Here is a 27,879-nt window from a genome sequence, read left to right as displayed (position 1 = left end):
AGAATGTAAATATATATATAAAAATTTATTTGTGTAAACATTTTAATATGGGTTATATATTATAATTTAAGTATGTTAGTTAAAAAATTCATAACAAGTACAAGAATGTATCTCTTATTCTAACAATGTGGGTTGAATTTATACTCGACTAAAATTCTTAACAAATTTTATAATGCCACGAAAATTCTTAACAAATTTTATAATAATAGAACTAAAAAAATTCATTACATATTCACTTGAATGAATGTATATCGTAGCATATGAAATTAATGTTTATTGTTATAAATGAGTCGAGGATATTACATGCACATTACAATCTAGCTTTATGGGTCGAGAAGCCAAAATTATGCTTCTCGACAAGCTCGACCCACTCGACCCACCAAAATTTGGTCGAGTGGGTCGAGTGTAATCTCGACCCAATTTTGGGTCGAGTCATAACCTTCGACCACACGACATCCTGAATTGGTTTCATGTTTCATAGTTTAAAATAGATACCTACACGACCCATCCTCGACCCAATGAATCGAACCAATTTTTATTGTTTAAAATAGATTGAGTATATGGATCACATACATTAACTAAAAATCAATATAATGTAACTAACAGTCAATATAATGTATCACATAAATGTTTTAATCCGACGACCATAATTTATCCCAAATACAACAACAACAATAATGCCTAAATTCTTCAATTTTCTCATCGTTAAGTTGATAGGGGCATTTTCCCTAAACATGGTATAAGATGCTGCCGCTAAACAGTATACTCCACATTCACCGCTGCAATGAAAAAACAAACATTAAATATAAATTGATATACATTAAACAATAATGAAATAATAATTATTAAAATAACAAATTTTAACCTGGTTTTTTTAGTAGGAAAATTTTCTGGCCTAACTATACTCCATGTTTCTGAAGCATCAACACCCAACATATGTGAAAGCAAAAGGGACAAATGGTTAATAAGTTTAAGCAATGTCTTGCCCGACCCATCTACGCTGCGGTCCGAATCCATGATTGTGATATTCTTATGGCTAGGCAAAACCTTTAACAAAACCCAATGTCCGGGAAGATGAAAGGGTTTCAAAATTATTTTGGCTTTGTTCCATGGAATAGCCGGCCACTCACCAATTTCTGCTCTCACATAGGGCATCAAACATTCTATATTATTCTCTCCGCACTCATTGAAAGCACTCGAAACCAGCTGATGAAAATCGACGCCCATCAATGACACCTCAGGTGACATTAAATGTGAGTATGTCCTTTGTAATTGGAGCAACCCTCGACAACATTCTTGAGTATGCTGAAAGTGATAAAGTGAAATATGTTAATTACTAACTCAACGTAAAAAACAAAAAACAAAATAAGAAAAAACTTACGGTATCGGTTAGCCAAGAAGCAGGTGTCCCCAATACACGAAACCACGAGCTATCGTTGGATGAACACAACACATATATCCTCGTATTTTCAATACAATAATTGATCTCAGCATTTACTCGTGACCACGATCTATTGGCGAACATTCTAGCTCTTTTCTCAAAAGTCAAAGACATCATATCATTCATAACATGATGACGCAGTTCTTCGTCTGTCATAGGCTATTCCTCCATTGTGAACAATCTTAACTTATGGCCCGAAGTTCTTTCAAAAGCTCGAGTCAAAGACGGATCGCTCACAAGTCGAATATTTGGATCCACCTCATCTGCTGTCATAAATGGAATATCTTCAAATCTATGCCTTGATGTCTCGCCTTGATCTGAGAGAATAATACATACAATTTGTCATTTTTCATATTAAAAATTAAAAATCATATAAATATTGATAAAACTTACCAACATTGACATTCATTGAAGGTAATCTCCAAATTATATCCTTAAAACTCGAGATATCGTCATGCATATTTTTTCAATTGATTTTTGATATCGACTTGGTCTTTTAGTATCGTCCCAAATTTATCCTCCAAACTTGTGAAACGAAGTTCATACATATCTGCAACAGATGTATGATCTCTATGCATAGATGTATGTCTCATGTGAGTCAATGGAGGAGACGGTTGATTCATGTGTGAAGGACTAGGAAATGGCCGAAAAGATTTTCTGACTTTATCTCGAGATGATCTGGAGTATGTATATGTGAATGGCTGGAGAAACGGTTGATCCTCAGTCTCAGTCTGTACACCCACTTCATCCTCTGGGTCGCCCAATGGATCTTGAGCGCAAACTACTTTGATACCTTGGAAAATTAACTCCGTAATGCGATTGATTATCACATTATTAGAATCAACAAAATTGCCAGTCATATAATATACAGACAACAGCTCATCCGTGGTGGGAATGAGCATCCCCAAAATATCCTATATTAATCATTAACAATAAACATGAAATTAGTTAACGGTTAACAAAAAATATAATAGATAATACGAAAAATAAATAAAATGAATTTTTTGTATTTACCTAGGTATATATATTTTTAAATGCTTTGTTCACATCATCCATGGAAGGAGAATGATTTTTACTCTATTTTTTAGTCAACCAATGACACATCTGAGGTATCGGTACATTGGGACCTTCTCGATGTCTAGCGAACACTTCAGCAATTGCTGGAAAATATTCATAGGCCAAAATCTAGCACAAAAAAATAAACATATTATTAATATGATATAAAATAACAAGGATATTTCATTTAATGAACAATATTTAGTTACTTGTAAAGGATGAATAAATCCACTTATATGGAAGCTACCGAACCCACTGAAATCTGGATCATTCCCAAGGCGTGCTACCAAATTTTCATAGCTTCTGAACTTAGTTTTAAGATCTTTTCTAAGTCCATAAATTACTTCTTCTAAAGCTATTCTACCCCAGGGATAGTTTATAAAACTATCAAAGTTATTTACTAATCTAATCCATTCTAAATCCACTGTATCATTTTTATTTTTTCTTTGTCTACCTAATACACCTACCACGAACAAAAGACAGGCTAATTTTACCTTCTCAATGTCTATTTCTTCCCCTGAATCATTCTCATATTCATCAATTCTATCTATCAAATCCCTCAAACCTATACAGTAACTTTCACCAAAATGTCTCTCCCTAAATTCATCTTCTTCAGGTATCATAGGATAAAAGTTCGAACAATTTAGGCTAGTTAACAAATAATACTCTAACAATGAAAATCGTAAAGGTCGTTTATGATATATCATCCAAAATTCATCATTTCCACTGTCATAACTTTGCCTACTAATCAAAAACCATAACAATTGATTGAAATTATTATAATCCTTAGCACATAAAATTAAATTACCGAATTGAGTATACTGCACCAAATATTCTATCTCTTTCTCATTTAAAAATGATACAATCTTCTTACAGATTTCAACGTATCTTGATCCTAAAGTTAACTTGCATTCAAAGAATTGATTCCTTCCAAGTTTAGTGGGGAAGTAAATCAGCAAAAAAAAACAAAACAAATAAAAAGATTTTTAGTTGTAAAAATTTAAAATTAAACCGTTTTGTTCATTTTAAATTGGGTCGAGGTGGGTCGTGTTTGTTTCCTGAGCACCTTGGGTCGTGAGCCCTTCACCCTGGGTCGTGAAGCACGAACCAGGAAGCTTCTTCACCCTGGGTCGTGAGTGGGTCGTGACAGGACCCTGGGTCGTGAGGGGTCATGTCACGACCCAGGGTCGTGTCGTGAAGCTGTCGTGAAACACGACCCAGGTGCTCGAGCTCTTCACACTGACGAGACCCAATATATTTCATATCTCAAAATAAATTTCTTACCAATACGTGGTTTTCTCGTTAGATTTGTTGTAGAGGAATTTCTTGTAGACTCATTGTTAATTGTTAGCCAAAAAACCAGAACAATGTATGCATGATGGAAGCTGGAGAAGAAAAAGATTTTTTGTGAAGATAAGGAATGAAGTGAGACCTAAGATTGATTCGAGAAAGATGAAAAAGATTGAGTCGAGAAAGTTTTTTTTATTTAATTAAATTATAAATTTTATTATATATAATATTTAAATACACTAATAAAAAAATTAATTTTTAAACAAATTTAAAACAAAAGATAAAAAAGTAAATTAAATTCACTCCCTGTTTTTTAATAAAAATTTCCGTCACTCCCGTTTTCCTCATTTTCCCCACCAACAAATCCTGTGATTTGGAATCCGAGCCAATTAAAAAAATGGGATTAAGATATAAAGGTTTTAAAAAACAAGACTCTGACTTTTTTATTTTTTTAAAAAAAAGATTTGACTATTGATTATTATATTAAACTTTAATTAAACTTAAAACTTCATAAATTAATTATTATCTTTCTATTTCTTCTCAACATTTTCCCTAATATCGAGCTTCCCAAATTTAAAGAACTCATCTACCTTCATCTATTGCATCTACTGCTTCGGCTTGACATTAAATCGAAATTTACCACCTATTGTTGCTAAGCTGTTGTTGCTCATTCCTCATATCTAGATCTAAATCTACTCCCGCATATCTTGCCCTATTCTTCTGTATTTGAAGTCGTCTGTATTTGAAGAAAAATCACAGTAAGTTTTCTACATTTTTTTGAACCTCGTTCATTGTATTCTTCATGCAACGATCGACCAATATTAAGATGAAAAAAAAATTTTCAACCAAAATTAAGATGGTCGATCAAGAAGAATTCTTCTTGGTCGACCAAACTATTATTGGTCGACCAAGTTTGGCCGATCAAGAATTCTTCTTGGTCAACCAAACTCTTATTGGTCGAACAAGTTTGGTCGATCAAGAAGAATTTTTTTCTTGGTCGACCAAACTCTTATTTGTCGACCAACCGAAATTAAGTCGGTCGACCGTGATGTATTCTTCTTGGTCGACCAACAAATTTTTGAATTTGTTGGTCGACCTCGTTTGGACAGTTTATTTTTTATTATTAAAAAATTTTGCCCATTCTAATTATCATATTTTTGGTGTATTTTGTAGATATGCCAACAATTATTGTTGTTCATTTCGATGGAAAATGGGAAGTGACGGAGGAGTTGGTGTATAAATGGAGTCTAGGACCGAATGCAAAGTTTGTTGCTATTCCAGTGGAGGATGATATTTGTTATTTTGAAATTTTAAAAAATGAACTATATAGAGCTGGGAAAGTAGGAGACACTGCCAAGTTGAGGTTGAGTTATATTCTAGATTTGCCGTGCAACATTCAACCCATTTATATAGAGAATGACCATGATTTGAAAGAATATTTGTATCTTGGTTGTCCGAGAAGTAGGCCAGTGCTTCAAGTTGAAATTGAATGTGTTGCTTCTTTTGATGTTTTTGATAATGTGAACGGATATGGTATTGATGAAAACAATTGCAATGTTAACGAAGAAAGACATTTTGATGATTATTTTCACTTGAATATTGTTTCTGTGGATCGTAATAATAGCAGTGATTTTTTCGACGAAGCACATAATGTGGATGCCATGCATGTGGATCGTAGTAACACATATGAGTTATATGATGAAGCACATAATGATGCAAATGAGGTCGAGGCAAATGTGATTGCAAGTAATGACGCAAATTTGGTTGCGGATGTGGATATTCATAATGACACATTTTCATTCACAGATGGTTCAAACTTGTTTGTTGGTCAAGAGTTTTCAAACCGAGAAGCGGTGAAAAAAGAGCTAATTAGAATAAGTTTGGAAGCTTGCTTTGAATTTGAGACCATTAAAAGTAGCCAAAAAGTGTATGCCGTAAAATGTGTAGTGTCTGGTTGTAAGTGGAGAATCTGGACCTCAAAGATTAAGAATGATTCACGTGCATTCTCCGTTCGAACATATTGCAATACACACACATGTGGTTTGACTGGGAGACGAAAGAGAATCCGTGGAGCGAGTTCTGCTGTTGTTCGTGATATGTTGGTAGATAATTTCGAAGGTCATGCAGTGCCAATTGTACCAAAAGCGGTGATGGAGATGATGCGCAATAGTATGAATGCCGATATATCATACTACAAGGCTTGGAAAGGGAAAGAACTAGCAGACAATATGTTGAAAGGTGATCCTACGAAGAGTTTTACTAAATTGACTTGTTATTTGTACATGGTTGAGCAGATGAATCGAGGAAGCATAACAGACTTATTTGTCGACGAGGAAAATCGATTCAAGTATATGTTTCTTACCTTTGGTGCATGCGTTAGAGGATATCGAAGTATGCAGAAAGTTGTATCAATTGATGGTACGTGGTTGAAGGGCAAGTATAATGGTGTTTTACTGGTGGCATCAGCACAAGATAGAAATTATCACCAATATCCTTTGGCGTGGGGAATCGTAGATGTCGAGTGTACTTTTTCGTGGTGTTGGTTTTTAACGAAGTTGTTAGAAGTAGTAACAAACAAGGATGAATTGGTGATAATTTCAGATAGGCATCAGGGAATCATTAATGCGATTTCTACTGTCTATAGAAATGCGCATCATGGTCATTGTACGTGACATTTATCACAAAACATGAAAACTAGATGCAAAAAGAAGGGTGCAACCGAAATGTTTTTGCACATTGCAAAAATTTATAAGACTTTCGAGTTTGATATTGCATACAATGATTTTAGGAATAGATATCATGAGGCAGCGCAATATTTGGACGAGAGAGACTCACTTGATAGATGGACTCGAGCATATTGTCCGAAGACTCGTTACAATATTATGACAACAAACAGGGTTGAGTCGATCAATGCTAGACTGCTTGAAGAGAGGAAGCTGCCAATCATTGCCCTCTTGGATTCTTTGCAGAAGCTGGCATCATCTTTGTTTGTCCGATATCGCCATGGATCAATTGCAATTAACACTAATCTGACTCCTGCCATCGAGGGGATTCTTCGTAGCAGGTTCACAGATGCCCAAGGAATGCAAGTTTTTGAATTAGGACATCTGGAGTTTGATGTTAGGAAGCATGGACATTCGGCCATAGTGGACCTGCAATCAAAAAGATGCACATGTCGAGTTTTTTATATTGATAGAATCCCATGTGCTCATGCTATCGCAGCCAGTTGGTTAGCCAAGATTGATTTATATGATCTCTATTCAGAGTACTATTCTACAATGTCATGGTGCATGGCTTACTCAGAGACTGTGTATCCCGTTCTGGAAGAAAATGAATTGCCACGCAACATTAATTTTCCATTGGTGTTGCCTCCTTTGGTAGAGAAGAGAGTTGGCAGAAGAAAACAAAACAGAATTCCTTCAATCGGTGAATTTAGCAAAAGATAGAATCATATGCTACTGGATGGTCGACCATTAGCTTGAGGGTCGACCAAAGTTTTATTTTTGTTCGACCATTAGCCCGATGGTCGACCATTAGCTTTTTTATTTTTAAATTGATATTAATAATTGTCAAACTATATAACATAATCGTGACGATTCATATTTTTATAATATAACACAGTTGTGTAATTGTGATTATGTGATTCATATGTAAATTATTTCACGATTCATATTTTTTAAAATGTAATATAATTTTGAGATTGTGACACATGTAAATTATAAAATATAACATAATTTTGAGATCGTGACACATATAAATTATAACATATAACATAATTGTGAATTTACGAGTCATATTTTTTAAAATGTATCATAATTTTGAGATTGATTCATATGTAAATTATAACATATAACATAATTTTGAGATCGTGACACATGTAAATTATAACATATAACATAATTGTGAATTTACGATTTATATTTTTTAAAATGTATCATAATTTTGAGATTGATATATGTTAAGATCGGTTTGGGGGAAAAAAATTGAGTTGCAATAGCTCGGTTCTTGAAATATTGAACACCGATGAACTAAATCGAATTTGATATGAAATCAAGCGGAAAACACTCGAAATAATCCTTCGTAGAAACAGATTAAATATTTTGTAAAGCATTTAAAATATATGCAAGTTGAATGAGTAAAAATATTTTAGTTGAAACATTTTATCAAACACTTGGTATGCAATATTTTGGTATTTGAAGAACACATAAAATGTTTCAACAATGCATAATTAAAACTATGAAAATGATAATTAAATGCAATAAATAAATAGACACGAATTTGTTTATGGATGTTCGGAGACTTCAAATGCTCCTACGTCACCCCTTCTTCCCCTTGGAAAGGATTCACTAGAAGACTTTGATTTATACAACTACTTGTACAAACTCAATCAGCTGGGACTTACCCACTGCCTAAACTGAACTCCTAGCACTCAAGATTGTAGGCAACACCTCACAATCAGCATATTGTTTAATGTCTCATATGCAAAGACTACATACACAAGTTTATTGTCTTTGTGCAAGACTCACTCAACTAATCTTTGAAGTTCAACTCTCTTGTATATATGTGAGTGATTGTGTGTGAGGAATTTATCATTTACAGTGTACATCTCAAGTATCCTCGCACAAGGGCTTGTGCTCTCAACTAGCTGATTTTTTCATGCTAACTGGCCATGCTTTGAATCCTCTTCAAAAGCTTTTGTTTGATCTTCAAGATGATGTCTTTATAAGCCCCAACAATGATATATACGTTAGACACAAGATTATGACCGTTTGGAAAGTTTCTGTACTGTTTCTGAAATTGTAACTGTCAAATTCGTCTTGCTGGGCATTTTCCTGACTGGTCAACTCAACTGGTCGTTCAGTTCAACTGGTCAGCAGCTGGTTCAGTTCAGTTCAGTTGGTCAGCTGCTGGTTCGGTTCAGTTCAGTTCAACTGGTTCAGTTGGTCTGGTTCAGTTCAACTGGTCTGGTTCAACTGGTCTTCAGCTGGTCCGGTTCAGTTCAAGCTGGTTCAGTTCAACTGGTCTTGTTCAACTGGTCTTCAGCTGGTCTGGTTCAGTTGGTCAGCAGTTGGTTTAGTTCAGTTGGTTTTGTTCAGTTTCAGTTGGTGTGCTGAAATCAGTCTAACTGATTTCAGTTTGTGCACAACCAGTAGCTTCATCTTCATTTATCAACATCTTAAGTTTCGATTCAGACTTTGACTTCTGAAGATGATTTGTAGATCTTTGTCTTATCTTTCCAACGCTTACTGAATCGCTTCATTTCAATAACCGAGCTGAGAGATATGACCAAAATACCGCAACTGCTCAAACCCAACTGATTGCTGTTTTCGTGTGATCAGTTCGGTAATTCAGCGATCAGTTAGACCATGATAACATCTGGTTTTGCCCAACTGACGTGAAATACGACTTGTTCCAAATTGAGTTTTCTAAACAGCCTAGTTGGCGGATTGTTATTTGGATTATCCAGCTGAGAAATATAATCAAAACACAGAAGCTTGCCAGAAATTCAGTTTGTACAGAATTCAGTTTCAGCTTGCTTCTTGTGTTAACAACTTCACACTTGAGTAAATATGTTAGAAACACAATAACAAGTTTTGTTAACATCAAAATCAAGATTGCGAACTTGAAAAGTTCCAACAATATATATGTAAATTATAACATATAACATAATTTTGAGATCGTGACACATGTAAATTATAACATATAACATAATTTTGAATTTACGATTCATATTTTTTAAAATGTATCATAATTTTGAGATTGATTCATATGTAAATTATAACATATAACATAATTTTGAGATCGTGACACATGTAAATTATAACATATAACATAATTTTGAGATCGTGACACATGTAAATTATAACATATAACATAACTTTGAGATTACGATTCATATCTTTTAAAATGTAACATAATTTTGAGATTGATTCATATGTAAATTATATCATATAACATAATTTTGAGATCATGACACATGTAAATTATAACATATAACATAATTTTGAATTTACGATTCATATTTTTTAAAATGTATCATAATTTTGAGATTGATTCATATGTAAATTATAACATATAACATAATTTTGAGATCGTGACACATGTAAATTATAACATATAACATAATTTTGAGATCGTGACACATGTAAATTATAACATATAACATAACTTTGAGATTACGATTCATATCTTTTAAAATGTAACATAATTTTGAGATTGATTCATATGTAAATTATATCATATAACATAATTTTGAGATCATGACACATGTAAATTATAACATATAACATAATTTTGAATTTACGATTCATATTTTTTAAAATGTATCATAATTTTGAGATTGATTGATAGGTAAATTATAAAATATAACATAATTTTGAGATCTTGACACATGTAAATTATAACATATAACATAATTGTGAATTTACGAGTTATATTTTTTAAAATGTATCATAATTTTGAGATTGATTCATATGTAAATTATAACATATAAAATAATTTTGAGATTGATTATTATGTAAATTTTAACATATAACATAATTTTGAGATCGTGACAAAAAACCCTAAACCCTAAAACCTAAAACCTAAACCTAAAGCACTGTGGTCCACCAAAAAAGAGAGTGGTCGACCAAAAAGCACAGAGGAGGCCGACCAAAAAGCACAGTAGTCGACCAAAAAAGAGAGTGGTCGACCAAAAAGCACAGTGGAGGTCGACCAAAAAGCCGACAAAAAAGGAGAGTGGTCGACCACAAAACACAGTGGTCGACCAAAAAACTAGAGTGGTCGACCAAAAACTACTATGGAATTACATAACAATAACAAACAATGTGTGTCCAATAATTACATAAAATTGTCCGATACATCACAACAATGACCAATCATTAAGGAACATATTACAAGCTAAAAAACATCTAAACTCATATACTAAATTTTCATCTAAAGTTAATACTAATTGCGCACTCTTCGTAGACAAAGAGTATCCAGCAACGACTAACACAAATGCTCCGGAATCTTCGCTGTGAAAAAAGAAAATAAAATGAAAAGTTATTATTTACTGTACAATTAAAAAAAAAGAATAATGAAGTTATTATATTTTAATTAGAAAGTTGACAATGTACTGTATAATCTTGGCACTGAATTCATCATGAAGCTTTATATTCCATGGCCTCTCAGGGTGTGGGTTGTTCCCAACAATGGATAGCAGACGAGCAGCGTTTATAAGTATAGGCTCTATTTCCTCATTCAGATATTTGAAGTTGGGATCGTGCCTTCGTTGCAAGTCATATATAATGCACTTATTCACCCCTGTAACGAGTTTTAGCAAAAACCAACGCCTATCTCTGTAGATAGGGATGAGAATTCTTCGTGCCTTCTCCCACGAGATACAAGGCCATTTTGGATCACTTCTTTTCACTATCCCCACCAGATCTGTGTTGACAACATTATCTCTATCTTCGGCCAATACTGAAATCGAACTGTAGAAATGTATGTCCATCAACGACACATCTGGCGACATCACTTCAGGATGTCGGATCTGCATCTCAAGCAATCCACGGAGAGCTTCGCCGATGTGCTGAATTCAACAGAACAAAAGGTTTTCAATGTTTTAAAATAAGTTTTCTACATATTTAAAAGCTTTGTAAATGCTTACAGAGAAAGTGAGACGCGAGTTTGCGCTCGCCACGGGCCCGTAGTACGACTTCTCATATTCGACATAAAAACCTCAAATCATATTTGGCGAACGGTCGAGCATCGATGCCCTAACTCGCGCCAGCGAGTTGTTTACCTTCAGTGTCATGGTCTCCGCAAGTGGCCTCACACCGTCGTCTTTAATATCCCCAAACTGACAGTTCGCTGCGTAAATTGATCAATTATAACAACTTTAATGAAAATATGAATAGACAAGGTGTAATGTAATAACCTCTCGACGTGGTCGCCTCGCCACCTGACATACGCGCATCCGGACTCACTAAACAAATTAAAATAATAATGACAATTATACTAAATAATTCTATTACATAAACATAAATATAATTAATAAAATTAACTCACCAAAATCGGCCTCGGATGATTTCCTCTTCCGGTCTCTGCTATAGGCTATGCTATAATCTTTGTCCTGATGCACTGGCATGTTAGACCTCATCTCAGCAAAACCAGCTCTGATCTGTTCAGTCAAACTCGATCTCAACTCATCGAGACCAAGATTAAAACTCGATTTCAAATCATCTAAAGCCATATTTATATTCCGGATACACGCCCTGGTCTCAATAAATTCTGCTGACATCTTAACATGCATAGACGCAATAGAATCCTCCAAGGCAGTCAACCGCCTCTCGAAACGATGCTCCAAGGGTGACGGGTGACCGGTGGCGGGAAGGATTGAGTCCAAAGTGGACTCTAGGATCCGTACGCATAGGAGAACTGGTGCTAGAGCTGGATCTATTGAGATCACCAGAACAGGTGCCGGAAACATCCTGAGATGCATTTGCAGAAAGCGTGTGCTGGACTGATCTACTCATATCACCATAAACGTTGCCGGATACATCTGGACTTGAATTTGCCGAAGGCGTGTGCTAGACTGAGGGAGACTCCAAAGGGGGCCAATTAAAAAAGTAGGAGTGAGACATAAAGAATTTAAAAAAAAAAGACTCTGATTTTTTTTTTTTAAGAAACAAGGAGGTTGACTTTTGATTATTATATTAACTGTAATTAAAATTTTCAACTTAATTATTTCTCCACCCAGAAGAGTTGGTCAACCAAGTATTATGGGTCGACCAAGATTAATTTTCTCGGTCGACCAACAAAATTTTCTTGGTCGACCAAAATTTTGTTGGTCTACCAAGAAGAAATTTTGTCGACCAAGAATTCTTCTTAGTCGACCCATAATTACATGGTGTGTCACGCTTGTTTTTTTAATAATTTTTGTTTATTCTAATTATCTTATTCTTTTAGTTTTTGTTGAAATCAAAATTAAAAATATCAATAAAATGTCCAATAATTAAAAGATCAATACAATGTCTAATTATTATAAAACATATTACAAGAACTCAGATACAAAAACAATCATTGGGTCGACAAAGATTTGGTCGACCCAAGCAAAAGATTTGGTCGACCAAGCAATTTAGGTAGACCAAAATTGCTTTGGTCGACCACAAAGCAATTTGGGTAGACCAAAAATAATTTTGGTATACCCAAATTACTTAGTCCACCCATGGTCGACCAAATTTTGGTCTACCCAAATTACTTGATCCACCCATGGTCGACCAAAGCAATTTGGGTAGACCAAAATTGCTTTGGTCGACCACAAAGCAATTTGGTCTACCCAAATTGCTTGATGTTGGGTCCCAACACCAAAATTTTGGTCGACTCAAAGGTAAAGCAACAAAGGTCGACCCAAAAACAACAATATCTACTTTGTGTTGACCCAGCTAAATATGTGAATTCATATGTTAAAACATGTAATATTATATAACATATTTTTGAAATTGTGATTCATATGTTAAAACATGCAACATAGTTGTGAAATTATTATTCATATGTTAAAACAACATGTAATATAGTTGGTTGTGAAAAAATTGTGATTCACATGTTAAAACATGTAACATAGTTGTGAAATTATGATTCAAATGTTAAAACATATAACATAATTGTGAAATTGTGATTCATATGTTAAAACATATAACATAATTGTGAAATTGTGGCTCATATGTCAAAACACATGTAACATAGTTGTGAAATTGTGACTCATATGTCATAACATATAACATTATAGAACATACTTGTGAAATTATGTGATTCATATATTAAAACTTATAACATAGTTGTGAAATTGTGATTCATATGTTAAAACAACATGTAACATAGTTGATTGTGAAATTTTGATTCATATGTTAAAACAACATGTAACATAATTGATTGTGAAATTATGATTCATATGTTAAAACAACATGTAACATAGTTGATTGTGAAATTGTGATTCATATGTTAAAACATGTAACATAGGAGATTCATATGTTAAAACATGTAACATAGTTATAAAATTGTGATTCATATGTTAAAACATATAACATAATTGTGAAATTATGATTCATATGTTAAAAACATACAACATAATTGTGAAATTGTGATTCATACGTTAAAAAACATATAACATGATTGTGAAATTGTGGCTCATATGTCAAAACACACGTAACATAGTTGTGAAATTGTGACTCATATGTCATAACATGTAACATTATAGAACATACTTGTGAAATTGTGACTCATATGTCATAACATGTAACATTATAGAACATACTTGTGAAATTATGTGATTCGTATGTTAAAAACATGCAACATTGATCAAAATTATGTAATTATCCATCAAAATTAAGTAATTATCGGTCATATTAGTCAAATCTATGGATTCATGTGTTAGAAAAAAGGTCGACCCAAAAGCAACCTTGTTCGACCCAAAATCAACATGGGTCGACCCAAAAACGACCAGCAACAAAATTCCACAATAAATACTTAAATCAAAATTAAAAAGATTAATACAATGTCCAATAATTAAAAGATCAATACAATGTCCAATGATTATCAAACATATTGCAAGCTAAAAAATATCTGAACTCAGATACAAAAACAAACACTGAATCGACCCAAAATTTGGTCTACCCACCCAAGCTTGGTCGATGTTGGGTAGACCAAATTTTGGGTCTACCCAACATTGGTCGACCCAAGCAAAAGTTTTGGTCGACCCAAAATTTTGCTTTGGTCGACCAAAGCAAAATTTTGCTTGGGTCGATTTCGGGTAGACCAATTTTTGTGGTATACCCAAATTGTCTACCAAAAATTTTTGCTTTTGGTCGACCCAAGAAAAATTTTTTGGTAGACCAATTCATTTTGCTTGGGTCGACCAAGTTGAAAATGTTGGTCATGGTCGACCCAAGCAAAATGTTTTGGTCTACCCAGCATGTTATTTTAGTCGACCCAAGCAAAATGTTTGATAGACCAAAATTTTCAGTGATTTATATGTATCCAAAGCTTTTAAATCAATTTTGACATCAAATATTGCTAGTGTTGATTTCAAAAATAACACAAAAAATTGCATAAAGTTAAAAAGCACTTAGGTCGACCAAAAAACATTGGGTCGTCGACCCAAGAAAAAGAAAACCTAATTTGGAGTCGACTGAATGAGATGGATAGATTTAATGTTAAGAATTTAATAGTATATTTACACTTAAACAGAATGACATTTATGTAAATTGACTTATGAATCCTTTTTTTTTTTTAAATTAGTAACGATGGAGTCCATTTTCCCTAAATTTTCCCTCCAAAGGGTGCTCGCTACAAATGACTGTTTGACCTTGCCTCCAGAGCTCGAGCACTCGAGTGATGACCGCATCAGGCGCAGAATCAACAAAAAGCCCGGTCGTGTAATAAGGTGAAACTAGCTCCTCAGGAGTAGGAGTCAAAAATCCAATACAATCCTGCATATAATTAATAACATATCATATTAATTAAAATTAATGTCCAGAATTATTATATCAAATCAATTCATATTACTTACATCTATAGGAGAATCACCAAAGGCTGCAGCGATATCAACACCAGTTGGGGCACGGTTTGACGACCACGTGTTAGTCACCCACTGAAACATCCTGGGCAACATCAAACTGTCCACATCTCTTCTCCTTGCTACCTTTTGTGCTACGCTCGGATAACATTCATAAGCAAGGATCTGTAACATAAATTTCAAACAATGTTACTAGTAGAAATAAAGATAACATATCCACTTTAACATTCAAAAAATAATATACCTGCAGAGGCAGAACAAAACCGCCGACAAGGAAGCTGCCGTCAACTTCTTTCCGACCCCGTGCCTCGCTGAGGTAATTATATCGCCCTAAAAGGTCCTTCTTCAAACATCGAACCGCATCCCGATATGCTACTCTACCCCAGGGATAATGGTTGAACCTATCCAAATCATCAACAAGCCTCAAGTATTTAGGGTCGATCTTCATCGTCTTTTTTCCCGTCGCCTCACCAAATACGGCACAACAGAAGTATAGACTAGCCATCTTTATCTTCTCCAAGTCTATGCTAGTCTCATTCTACTATTGGACAATAATCTTTCCCTCCAAATCACTCAAAACAATCTCAGACTTACCGGGAAATTGTGTGGTGCCAAATACACCTATATCTGATAAATCTTCGGGCTCTATAGCGCAATCGAGACCCGTTATTAAACAATACTCTAACAAAAAAAATCTAACTGGCCTTTTGCGCACCACCATCAACAAATCATCACTACTACTATCAACTATATGATTACTCATCAAATACCATATAATTTGACTGGAAATGTTAAAATCTCTATAATGCCTAACCAAATTACCAAAAGGCGACTGCTCGAAAAAATGGGTTTTCTCATCGTTGTTCAAATAACGATGAATCTTCTCAGCAATCTCTTTATATCTCGATTGAATTGTCAATTTGCATCGAAAAATTGCATCCCTGCCTAGTTTTCTCAGCAAATAGACCTGTGACAAAAAAAATAGGATAGTAAAGTTAGGAAAGATTGGTCGACCAAAAACATTGGTCGACCACACATGGTCGACCACAAACATTGGTCGACCATAAAATTTGGTCGATCGACCATAAAATCATAGTCGATCTCAACTCATCGACGCACACTGCAGCAAACCTAAATCGACAAAAACACAGAAGCAAAAAATCGACATCAACGTGAAAATTACCACATTTTCGTTTGACATTCCTTCGATTTAGTTTGCGTTGCCTCGAGTGAAGGGTTTTTCCGGGAACAGAGGATAGGGTTTACGGGGGAGGGTTCTCTGTTCTTTTGCAAAGATTTGTTTTTGTTGATTTAATCGTGTGTTTAAAGATTTTAAACTTAAAACACAAGGACATGAAAATAATTATACATAGGAATCCTTTTTCTTAGGAAAAAAACACATTTGAGTCTCTTTTACCTGATTTTATCTTTGGAATCCCTAATTTCTTGTTCAGTCAGTCATCTTTTCTTCTCCAATACCTCTACCGCGTCACTCTTCTGTGTTCTTCAATGTTTTCTATCTGCCAATTTATAGTACCCAAGTGTTTCAGAGCGTCACGTTCAAGGTTTGGATCACTATGAAGCACGAAACAAAGAAGCAATATCGGCGGAAGACATTGTAGGAGGCGTGCCGCCCTGTGGTCCGTTCGCAGACTCCAGAAACGATGGCCGTATCTTCTTGTGAAATGAGCTTGAATCCTGTTTTCAGCCCCACTTCCACTGCAAGAGTATCCAAATCTCCGTCTTCTTCCTCTCACTTCAATCTTTCATCTTCCTTGAGATTCAGTGTATCTGCCTCAGCTCAACCATCTTTCAATTCGAAATCTGTAGCAGTCACCGTTGTAGAACCCCAACCTGTGTTCACTTCCGTCATATCTTTCGCCCCTGCTACTGTCGCAAACCTGGGTCCGGGCTTCGACTTTCTGGGTTGCGCTGTGGATGGGATCGGAGACTATGTCAACCTTCGAGTCGACCCGGATGTTCGCCCTGGTGAGGTTTCCATTTCCGAGATCTCCGGAGCTGGGTCGAAGCTCAGCAAGAATCCGTTGTGGAATTGCGCTGGTATCGCTGCCATCGCTGTCATGAAGATGCTGAAAGTTCGATCGGTTGGTGTCTCCCTCTCCCTCGAGAAGGGTCTACCCCTCGGCAGTGGTCTAGGCTCCAGCGCAGCAAGTGCGGCTGCTGCTGCAGTGGCCGTTAACGAGCTTTTCGGAGGGCTGTTGTCTCCGTCAGAACTGGTTATCGCGGGGCTTGAGTCGGAGGCGAAGGTCTCCGGCTACCATGCTGACAATATAGCTCCGTGTATCATGGGAGGTTTCGTTTTGGTTAGAAGCTATGATCCACTTGAACTAATGCGGTTAAAGCTCCCTCAAGAAAACAAACTATTCTTTGTGTTAGTAAATCCGGAATTTGAAGCTCCCACCAAGAAAATGAGAGCTGTATTGCCAAAAGAAATCACGATGTCCCACCATGTGTGGAATTCTAGCCAGGCTGGGGCATTGGTTGCATCTGTTTTGCAAGGAGACTTGAAAGGATTGGGCAGGGCGTTGTCATCGGATAAGATAGTCGAGCCAAGGAGGGCTCCATTGATTCCGGGAATGGAGGCAGTAAAGAAAGCTGCAATTGCTGCTGGGGCATTTGGGTGTACAATAAGTGGGGCAGGGCCAACTGCCGTCGCGGTGACGGATGATGAAGAGAGGGGTATAGAAATTGGCGAGAGAATGGTTGAGGCCTTCATGAAAGAAGGTAACTTGAAGGCTTTAGCTATGGTGAAGCAACTTGATCAAGTTGGAGCTAGGCTTGTAAGCAGTGTTCCTTTATAATGTAATCTCATTAGCTTATTTCCCGCTTCTGATGACTTATGCAATTGATCAGAATTTTTGACTCTTTGGCGAGTTTTTTTTATTATTCTAGAGACAAAACTCCAGTCTTTGGCAGGCTTGCCAGCGTTCTCTGTGCTGGGAGGAATTTCTAGTCAGTTATGTTAGTTTATTGGCCTTCTCTTGTTTACATAGATGATCTCAGGATCATAATAAAAATCTTCAAGGCTCTCCATTTTATTACGTTGATTAAGAATTTCTACACACAGTCGATTGGATATCTCAATGTGATATCGGCTTCTGTTGCACTCTGGCCGTTTTATTCTCACACTTACTTCTTGTATAGTTTTGCAGTAACATTCTTTCTCGCAGATCTTTTTAATGATGGTTGGGGAAGTGGAGTCTGTTCTATATCAGCGGTACTGCTATATAGTATTAGCTTGCTAAGAAACACAAATATCCTCGATAGTTTTGTAATATGTGTTTTCACTATCTTTATGTTGAGGTGGGGATAGAAAAAATTGCTTGTTTCCTGATATGCAAGTATATGACATATCTAAACCTGTGTTATTTGTGAAGGGTATAATGTATACATTTTAGCTTTTGTGACAAGAACACTGTGATTCTAGGTTTCCTCGTGCTGTTTCTGGACAAATTTGCTGATGTAGTTTATGCCTACCATGTGTAGAAGCATCTGCCCTTATTATGGTGCATGGCTGTCTCTGTGGCAAAACAATCAACATGGAATGTTTTAACTAGAACACAGTTGCGCGTCTTTACTATCAGGTATAAAATATAGTGTCAGAAGCACTGTCTTGCAGTATACAACAGTGGTGGGTGATGATTTATAAAAGGAAGTTCTCCCTGAAGCACATGGCCATTCACCTTCCAATCTGTGCTTAGCATATTTGCTGGTTGCATGGTTCATTTTCAACGACCCGTTTACTGCATGAACATGAGGGGTTGTGTGGTTTTACTCATTGCCGATCTTGGTGAACTTCAGCAACAAAATCTTAGTTTCTAAGAACTTGGCTTCCATTCAAATTGTTTGGCCTGAAAGAGAGTGGGAACCCAACAGTGGGGCTGTCTAATGGTTGGGTTGACTGGTGGGAATCCGTTGCTAGTTAGCCTCGTGTTTTTATGAAATTTGTGGTTTGTCCATTGGATTCCATTGGACTGGCCTACACTAGTCTTGACGGTATTTAGCTCGCCTAGCAATATCGACATGTAAATTGTCTAAATCTGTTGCTTGTTTTGGCTTGTGATGACAAAAATAGAAGTCATTATTGTTTGCACCCACCAATATCTTAACAAGTCCTTCTGTTCTATGCTGCGGGGCTTTCTCATACCACCTGTTATAAATAAATTTTCTCGACGTCTTTTTCGTGAGGTTGAGATGCTAATTGTTTGAATTCCCATCTCGACGTGTCTGTTTACAATAAGGTGTCTTAGGGAAGATGGTTGATCAGAAATTTTGTGATACTAAGGATCTGCCCGACCATATATTCTTACCTGCTATCTATTTCCAGTATTCCAAATTTCCACTGGAAGTCTTGTTCCGTGAGATCATAGCCTTTTAGGTTATCATACATATCCCTTTTTTGGCATCTGGCTACGCTTTATTGTAAACGACTGTATCACACACATGTACGTAGATTAGTGTGTATATATTCATATATAGTATGTTTAAGTTTGATAAAATATGACTTCGCCGCCGATAGAGGAGGTCATCGATCGGCTCGATTACTGATCAAAATCGAACTGTCAATTAGAAATTTTTGTTTTCCAAGTAAATTGAAGTGATCGGATTTTTTTATTTTTATTTTTATTTTATCAGAATCAAAAAGACCAAATCGAATTAAAAACAGCTTAAATAAGTCGATATTCGCGTTACTTGATTATTCCAGTTTGAATGAAATTAGCTGTGTATATTACACAAGCATGCAGATGGTTAAAATATAGACGAGATGCTACCATTTTGTCATTTGCTTTTAAAGTTAATTATGGGCACTAGTACTTTTTATATTTGCGAACGACGATACATACGTAAAATAGTGATTATTATGTATATGATCATTAATAGATCAAGTTAATTCATAAAATTTTGTTATAATTTTTAATTTTTATTTGGATAAAGATGATACACTTATATTAAATATACGATTTGTAGAGATAATATTTGAATTTTTGAATTTTTAAAGTGAATTAGATATTGTAGTTATGAATATATTATGTGAAAAATATTATTTATTTCAATGAATATGATATTTTCGTAAAAACTAATTGATATCATAATATCATATCATTAAGAACATCAACCTATATATATCACAAAAACTTTCGTGATGCGAGTTCACGAGTCAATTTTGTGAGACGGATATCCAATTTAACTCATAAAAAATATTATTTTTATACCAAAAGTATTAGTTATTATTGTTAATATAGAAGTGTTGACCTATCTTATAAATAAAGATATGTGAAAACGTGTGACTGCTCTATGTATAGAGTTTAGATATTTAAAATCTTGCCAAAAATGTATTTATTTTAGTAGGAAATTAGAAGGACAATTTGGATAAAAATACATCTGGTCATTATTTATTTAAGATTCAGTCTCCATCAGTTTTTTTTTTGTTGTGTTTTTATACCTGACAAAAGTCCAACTTACTTTTTACTCCATGTTTCATGTTTTTTGTTTTTACCTTTTTTAATTGATAAAAAATTGTATGAATCCTTATTTTTGTTGGTCATCTTCCCTTTCTACTCCTCCTTCCCGCTTCCCCACTCCTCTTCTCTTCTGTGCGAGCAATCGTTTGTTTTTCCTTCAATTTCCTACTCGCCATTATCTATGAAACCCTTTCCCGTTCCCCATCGGCACAATATACCATATTTTCCGCAAGTCTATGTAACTGAATCTTCCGACAAATCTGTCGCTCAAAACTGTAAATATGCGTAACCAAGCGTAGAAAATTCCAGCAAAGCAGAGTCCCTACCAGCGCAAACCACACGTCCCAACATCCATTGCCGTCCTGTTGCCGGAAACGTTGCAAAAACCAGAAATTCTAGGTCGAAGCAGCGTAGCTGAGGAGGAGAAAATAGGCGCTTTATTTTCGGATTTCCGTGGAACTACCACCCTATAAAACTAATAAAGGACAATTAAAGGGTACACATTTCAATTGTCGTTTATTTGTCATCATTTTTGTATTTGTAATGGTTTTTGTGCGTAAAAACAATTTATTTTCTTCAATCTCATTTTCAATACACAAATGGATTTATGGCGTTGTATGTTCATAATAGGATTGTGATTTGCGAAAAGAACCTCCGGCCCCATAAAAGGCATCAGAAGTGAAATAGTTGAAGAGGGCATGAAGCAAAGTTTAGGGCTGCGATTTGTGGAAAGAAGCTTGAATCTACGATATAGAATTTGCTCAGACAAACACCATTTGCACGAAGAAGATTGAACAAAGTAATATGCTTGATTAAATCCAATTTAGTGTTTTTTTTTGTTAATAAATTTTGGTGCATTATTGTGAAATTGAATTTTAGCCCATTATTCTGAAATTGAATTTTGTTGTTTTGACCGAATATGGACATTAATGTGCATGATTTTGGGAACAAGTTTTGTTTAACAAAATGTGTTAGTTTAGATAATATACTTGGAATGATAGTTATGTGAAATTAGTTCGGCTTGTCAAAATGAGTTTGTTTTGGTTTATTTTGACAGAATGTGTTTGGTTTGGTTTGACAGAATGAGATTATTATTTTATATTAGTTTTCGCATGTAAGATCATTATCATGTTTCCACATGTAAGATCATTATGTACTATCGTGAGATATTTATTTGAGATTGGTTGTTCATGTTTGTACCAACTTATTTGTCTAATTTCGTGATTTATTCGTGTCAATTTAATGTGAAATTTTTTGAGTTATTATTCGTGTCTAAGATTGTAATTATTTTTATGTGGATTAGAATGACAAAGACTAAAAAGAAGAGTAAAGAAAATACGGCTAATAATAATGGAGAATTTGGACCCTTTGTTAAAGAGGGTTACTCAAGGTGTTTGCCAACAAAGTTTTTAGCCGTGATGGAGCAATTGGTTCCTAAATTGGGTTAGTTACAATTGAAGAGGATAGAAGCTTCACCTCTCACACCTTGGTTGAAGATCCAGAAGCTTTCTATAAGCACATCAAGAGTCTATTCAATTCTTAAACTCTTTGAAGTAGAGACATGCAGCTTTTGTTTTGGAAGCAATACCATGGTGCCAGAGGGAATTCTGTATATTTATAAGGTTGTCAAGCGTAGGTCAACCTGTTAACCTCGATTTAAAGTTGGGTTCAAAAACTTCCTTGATCGTCATTTCAAGGGAGTGAATTGTGTGCATAGAAATGTCATTGATAGGATCGATTAACGTAACAAGAGTGTTTAGAAGGGGGGTTGAATAAACACTCACAATTAAAACTGATCTTTTCGAGTTTTGAGTTCAGTTTGGTGAGAAACTGAATCTCGGAATCTTGTTGGTCAATGACAATCAGTTAAACTGAAGTAGTTGCGGAAATTAACTGACTGAAAGATAGAATACAAAACTGAAATAAAATACACAAGGATTGTTTCTGGATGTTCGGAGATTTCAATTACTCCTACGTCACCCCTTCTATCTCAAGGATAGGATTTCCACTAAAAGACTTTGATCGAATACAAGATTTGTACTGACCCACTTCAGTTTGGACTTATCACTGCCAAAAACTGAAACTCTTAGTATTACAAGATATTCTCAGTGCGTAACTGATCTTAGCACTATCGAATTTAACGATTATTACAAAGTGCTAGTGAGCTCAGATTGTAGCCTTGACTGCTACGAATAAATCAAGTAAGGGTGAGCTGAGATTTTGACAGAGTAACAGCAAGCTTTTAATAGAGTGATCTGTGTCTTGTCCCTCAGCTGTTCTTCTGTCATATTTATAGCTGTTCTTCTGTCATATTTATAAGCTTTCCTTCCAACGGTAACTTGAGATATGTTTCAATATTTGTTTCCGTTGATTGCCACTTCATCATTCCTTGGGCATTGTTTGCTTCATTTATTGTAATGCGGCGTCTTAATTGCTTTAGCCGAAATGCGTTGTTCTAAGCTGTATTGATTGAAGTGCGGCGTTTCATATTCAGTTGCAATCTGCTATGTCTCTTTGTCGGTTGAATGTTCTTTCCCGAGACATGATTAATTGAAGGAAGCATACGGTTGAATATATCAGCTAATCGGTTTCCAACTGATCAGTTTAGATCTGCTGATTTCAGTTGTTAAGTTCAGTTTGCTAAATATAGTTGCGCGTATCAGTTGGTTGATCAGTTTGTCAAACTCTAGAATTTATAATTTGGTTCATATTATGCCAAACGCCGGAATTTCGTTTCCAACAACAACTGATAAATTTTCTTTATTAGATCTGCTGATTCCAGTTGTTAAGTCCAGTTTGCTGAATATAGTTGCGCGTATCAGTTGGTTGATCAGTTTGTCAAACTCCAGAATTTCATATTTTGTCAAACGCCGGAATTTCGTTTCCAACAATTTCTCCCTTTATGGTGTTTGACAAAACTAAGTGAATAATAACTGATCATTTGAAAACATTGTAGATAAAATAAGAGGTTTTGTAGATAAAATAAGAGGTTGATCTTGATCAGCTGAATAATAATCCACACAAATACAAGATAGATAGACTTGTAGAGATTTTTCTTCAACGAGAAGATTTCTTCTGTTGTTCTAGAATCTCTTCCTCCTTTTTGTCAAACAGCTCCATCTTCAAGGATAATCTTCGAACATCTGTTGATAGAAATTTGACAGAGTTGGATACGTTTTCAACAGCAGAGGTTAGAGCGATTTGAAGTACATCTATCTTTCTTGATACAAGTGTCTCGACAGCATCAACTCTCTTGCTGATAGAGTCTTGAGCCACTGAGAGACTCTTAACCAATCCTCTGTTCTTCTGAATATCATCCACTGTTCGAGAGAGAGATGTCAAAGCATCTTGAATTGTCGTCAGTTTCTGATAGTTGAATTTTTCAGAATGTTCCAGTTTCAGAGAATGCTCTAATTGAGTATGCTGGATCTTGTATACATGATTGATCATTTCATTCATTTTCTGCTGAATTTCCTTAATATCTTACAGAACTTTATCAAAATCTGTAGAAAATTGAGGCGGAGACTGACAAGATGTTCCTGGTTCCGTTGAGACTTGATCAAAGACCACAATGGTCTTATCAGATATCATCGTTTCAGAAACAGTCTGTGCTGGAACATCGTTTCAGTTACTGCCACTTGGACTGTAGGAGGTGAAGATTGATGATGATCAGTAGAGATACTTTCCTGCTGAATAGGAGAGACTGCAGGATCTTCAGTTGATTGATCAGGAGCTGATGCATCTTCTTGAAAATCAGTTGTGACTTGAGCTGGCTCACCAGTTGGAAGTTTTTCTGCAATCTGTTGATTTGGTGATGGGCTAGCCACCACTGCTTGATCTTCTATTTCAGCAACAACAGACTGAAATGGTACTTCTGTTGAGATAGGAACCTCTTGAGCGATTTGATCAGTTGAGTGATCAACTTCTTCAGAGATGGGTTCACTCATAAGAGATTCTTTTGCCACTTCTTGAATGATTTCATCAATGTTGGCAAAAGTCAGCTCAGCTTCAGAGTACATCTGATGTTCTACAGCAGATGATTGTGGCATATCATGAACAGGTCTTTCAGCAGCTGGTTGTGGAGATAGCTCTTTTTGCTGGGAGGAGAGTGTATCTTCTTTTGCTTTTGAACTGGAGGATTTTTCAGGGAGAACCAATTCCTGATCCTGTTCCCAAAATCTGATTTCCATTTGTAGCCCACTAAGATCTGTGTCCAGTTGGGTGAACGCAGCTCTATCATAATAGGCAGTTGGACCTACGGGATTGTAGTTGGATTTCAGCTCTTCAACTATTTTATTCAGCTTTTTGACTCGAATCTGATCAAAGAAATATTTTTGCCTCTCCAATGCCTGGGCAATCGTAGCAGCTTTGACTATTTTCAAGACAATCTCTTCAAGTTTAATAAACTTTTTCAGTTGGGATTTGCGCTTCAGCTCTTTGGCAAAAATTTCAGTCCTGAACTTTTTCCAACTATCAAAAGATTTCAGTTTCGCTGTGGCAAATGCATTGACCTGTTCCCAAACCAGGTCAATGTGAGTTTGGATGGCATTAGATGGCATTGGCTCTTCAACTAGCTTGCCTTTTCCTTTGTCAGTTGTGAGAATGTGAGGAATATCCAGACCAGAATGAGTAGTGTCCACTGGTTCCCTCAAGATAACGCCTTTAGGTCTGGCCCGAGGCAAAATGGTAAGGCGACTTACATGAGTCAAGGGAGCTCTTATTTTAGCGGGTGCCTCTTCTTCAGCAACTGAATCATCAGGTGGAACAACCTGCAAAGGTATAGCCTGAATAGGCTGTTGACCAGCTGATTGAGTCAAGCTCTCAGTTGGAATGAATTTCACCTCTGTTATTGGTTTAGTTCTTTGCGTCCTCGGTCTCTTGACAAGCTTAGGAGAAGGAGTTTTCTCCGAATCTGATTCTCTGATAATCAGATTTCGTTTTGCAGTCTTCAGTTGGGCCAAAGTTTTGGCCTTCTTGACTGGTGTTGGAGCCGGCGGTTGCGTCCCAACCTCCTGTTTGGTTTTTGGTGGCAAGATGTTCTTGGCAGTGAAGACCTTGAACTCTGAGGATTTTCCAGCATTGTCAGCTACCAATCCCTTTAGTTTCAGAAGATAACTGATTGAAATGGCAAAGCCTCTTGATTGTTTGGTAGATTGAAGCATATTCCTTAGAATATTGAAGATAATGTGCCTCCAGTTAGCTTTCTTCTCTCCCATGATGATGGTCATCACTTGGAATTTCTCAAGAGTAAGGGCAGCATAAGAGCCTGCTTTAGCCAATATGCCTTTCGCCACAATGTCGGCTAATAACTGAACCTCATGCTTAAGTTCCTTCTTAAGATCGGAAACTTTAATTTTCCGCCCATCAGCAGACAGCAAGGATTGCATTTCTTCAATGTCAGATATTTTGACTTCAGAGAAGCTGACGTACCCATCAGTTGGCAACGAGAAAATTTCTCCGAAGGTCTCTTCAGATAGGATCAACAGCTGACTATTGACAGTTACAGAGATACTTCCATCAGTAGTGACAAACCCCTTCATATAGAATTCATTTACTTCCTTGGGGTAAATCTCCTGCGAAGATTGTCCCAAAAACATCCTGAGACCAGCAGATTCAATCTTCAGAAAGACGTTCTTAACATCAGCTTCTTGAACTGATAAAAGTGAGTCAAAATCAATGGCCATAGCGTTCAACATGTGAGCTGGGATTTGATTCGCCATTTCGAAAAGTAAACTGATCTGAAATTCGTAAAAGATAAGCTTTGGAATTAGTATGCTCTTAGGAATTGATTGTATGCGTAAGAAAGAAAACTGAATTGAGGCAGGCATAGTACATTTGTTCGTGACTGTTCAAATTCGGGACACGTGTCAGTCCAAAAAAAATTTGAATAAAAATATGTGTACGTGTGCTGTAAGCGTGTGTGCAAAAAGTAAGCGGTTTAAAATAGGCCGCGTTATGTGACTGCAGTCACGTTAGTTGATTTGGAATATAATAAGTTTTTTAATTTGTTACCTTATATGAGAAGATTTGTAAAATATCCAGCTGAACAATCAGTTGGGAGACTTATTCATTTCAGTTGAGAATTCACAAACAATTGTCCTCTCAGTTAACATTTTCAAAAACTGATATTCCCCCTTAATCGGTGCATAGAATAATTAAGGTGACGATATAAAATAAATTTAAGGGTCAGAAAGATTATCGTTTGCTGAAACGTTGACGGCCCTTCAGCTTCCATGACTTTCAGCTATAAATAGAAGTAAAACGGTTAGTTTCAGTTATATTGGTGAAAATATTCAAGACAAAAAGAATGGCAGATACGAGAAGCTCGAGTGCTTCGCCGTTTGCTCTGGAGGCCAGGAAGGCTGTTATAGAAGATGAGGTCTTCTATAAGAGTCTTCACTACTGGGAAAAGTTACAGAAGCTTGAGTTCCTATACAATACTGGGGAGGCTACCACTCCAGAACTGGTGGCAGAGATGAAAAAGTTGCGGGAGCACTTGAACATAGCTGTGTGGGTGGACGTCTTTAAGGATGGTCATCTCTATCAGCTAATGCTTCGAAAGGAGCTGAAAATCCTTAAGCGCATAGCTGGTTCTCAGGGCTTTGACAAGACATCTACCTGACCTTTATCCGCTTGGTTGAAAATGTGGATAATTGTTGTAGAGGAAAAATATGATGATGTAATCCGTGCAAACATTATGGTTGAATAAAGTATTTATATGAGCTTAACTTTGTTTTTCTCTTTCCTGCAAATGATAAACTTCATCAGTTGATATATATATATATGAATTGCGAACTTTAAACAGATGAACTGATGAAAGATTAACTTCTATCAGTGGACTATGAACTGAAATCAGTTAAGCATTAAGTAATAAATGACAAACTGATATCAGTTAATAATGAACAACTGATAAATAAGAAGCCTGGGTAAATGAGAAAAACGCTTCGGTTGACTCGAGACTCTTTAGCTTTTTCAACATTTAATGTCATCTATCTATAAAAAGGACGATAGAGATAAAATTTGAGATAATAACAGTTCAATATGTCGGATTC

At 35.8% G+C, this 27,879-nt stretch overlaps 3 protein-coding genes and 1 long non-coding RNA gene across 13 annotated transcripts; 2 read left to right on the top strand and 2 right to left on the bottom strand.

Moving 5' to 3' along the window:
* Positions 1 to 6,474: 6,474 nt before the first annotated feature.
* On the top strand, positions 6,475 to 7,233 carry LOC140963898 (uncharacterized). The gene has a single exon (XM_073423382.1). It carries the CDS (start codon positions 6,475 to 6,477, stop codon positions 7,231 to 7,233), a length of 759 nt encoding a protein of 252 aa, XP_073279483.1.
* Positions 7,234 to 10,625: 3,392 nt separating this feature from the next.
* Positions 10,626 to 11,758, bottom strand: LOC140963789 (uncharacterized). The gene is made up of 4 exons (XR_012172755.1): positions 11,709 to 11,758; positions 11,439 to 11,614; positions 10,906 to 11,360; positions 10,626 to 10,803 (listed from the first exon to the last, which is right to left on the bottom strand). It is a non-coding gene; the product is annotated as an uncharacterized lncRNA (long non-coding RNA).
* A 3,305-nt stretch (positions 11,759 to 15,063) lies between these two features.
* Positions 15,064 to 16,341, bottom strand: LOC140963897 (uncharacterized). Its single transcript, XM_073423381.1, has 4 exons — positions 16,167 to 16,341; positions 15,589 to 16,081; positions 15,339 to 15,509; positions 15,064 to 15,258 (listed from the first exon to the last, which is right to left on the bottom strand). The coding sequence occupies exons 2-4, from the start codon at positions 15,847 to 15,849 to the stop codon at positions 15,064 to 15,066; spliced, it is 627 nt and encodes a 208-aa protein (XP_073279482.1). The 5' UTR covers positions 15,850 to 16,081; positions 16,167 to 16,341.
* Positions 16,342 to 16,778: 437 nt separating this feature from the next.
* LOC140964892 (homoserine kinase-like) lies at positions 16,779 to 19,763 on the top strand. Of its 10 annotated transcripts, none has more exons than XM_073424866.1 (2): positions 16,779 to 18,145; positions 18,852 to 19,763. In XM_073424866.1, the coding sequence occupies exons 1-2, from the start codon at positions 17,009 to 17,011 to the stop codon at positions 18,960 to 18,962; spliced, it is 1,248 nt and encodes a 415-aa protein (XP_073280967.1). In that variant the 5' UTR covers positions 16,779 to 17,008; the 3' UTR covers positions 18,963 to 19,763. The 10 variants fall into 10 exon arrangements, with proteins under 10 accessions (XP_073280967.1, XP_073280972.1, XP_073280976.1 ...); XM_073424871.1 differs by having other exon boundaries at positions 16,779 to 18,167; XM_073424875.1 differs by having other exon boundaries at positions 18,950 to 19,760.
* Positions 19,764 to 27,879: the final 8,116 nt, after the last annotated feature.

Source organism: Primulina huaijiensis, chromosome 18 (assembly GCF_012295235.1).
Source record: "Primulina huaijiensis isolate GDHJ02 chromosome 18, ASM1229523v2, whole genome shotgun sequence".
Lineage (NCBI taxonomy): Eukaryota > Viridiplantae > Streptophyta > Magnoliopsida > Lamiales > Gesneriaceae > Primulina > Primulina huaijiensis.
Note: the sequence above shows the minus strand (reverse complement) of the source record. Positions and strands in the feature narration are given on the sequence as shown.

Excerpts from the sequence above, each read along its gene's own strand:
- LOC140964892 (XM_073424866.1), top strand. The coding sequence starts at position 17,009 with ATGGCCGTATCTTCTTGTGAAATGAGCTTGAATCCTGTTTTCAGCCCC. Across the intron at positions 18,146-18,851 it reads ATCAAGTTGGAGCTAGGCTT|AAGCATCTGCCCTTATTATG; the intron begins GTAAGCAGTGTT and ends TACCATGTGTAG.
- LOC140963898 (XM_073423382.1), top strand. The coding sequence starts at position 6,475 with ATGAAAACTAGATGCAAAAAGAAGGGTGCAACCGAAATGTTTTTGCAC.
- LOC140963897 (XM_073423381.1), bottom strand. The coding sequence starts at position 15,849 with ATGGCTAGTCTATACTTCTGTTGTGCCGTATTTGGTGAGGCGACGGGA. Across the intron at positions 15,510-15,588 it reads GTTTTGTTCTGCCTCTGCAG|ATCCTTGCTTATGAATGTTA; the intron begins GTATATTATTTT and ends TTTATGTTACAG. Across the intron at positions 15,259-15,338 it reads TTGGTGATTCTCCTATAGAT|GATTGTATTGGATTTTTGAC; the intron begins GTAAGTAATATG and ends AATTATATGCAG.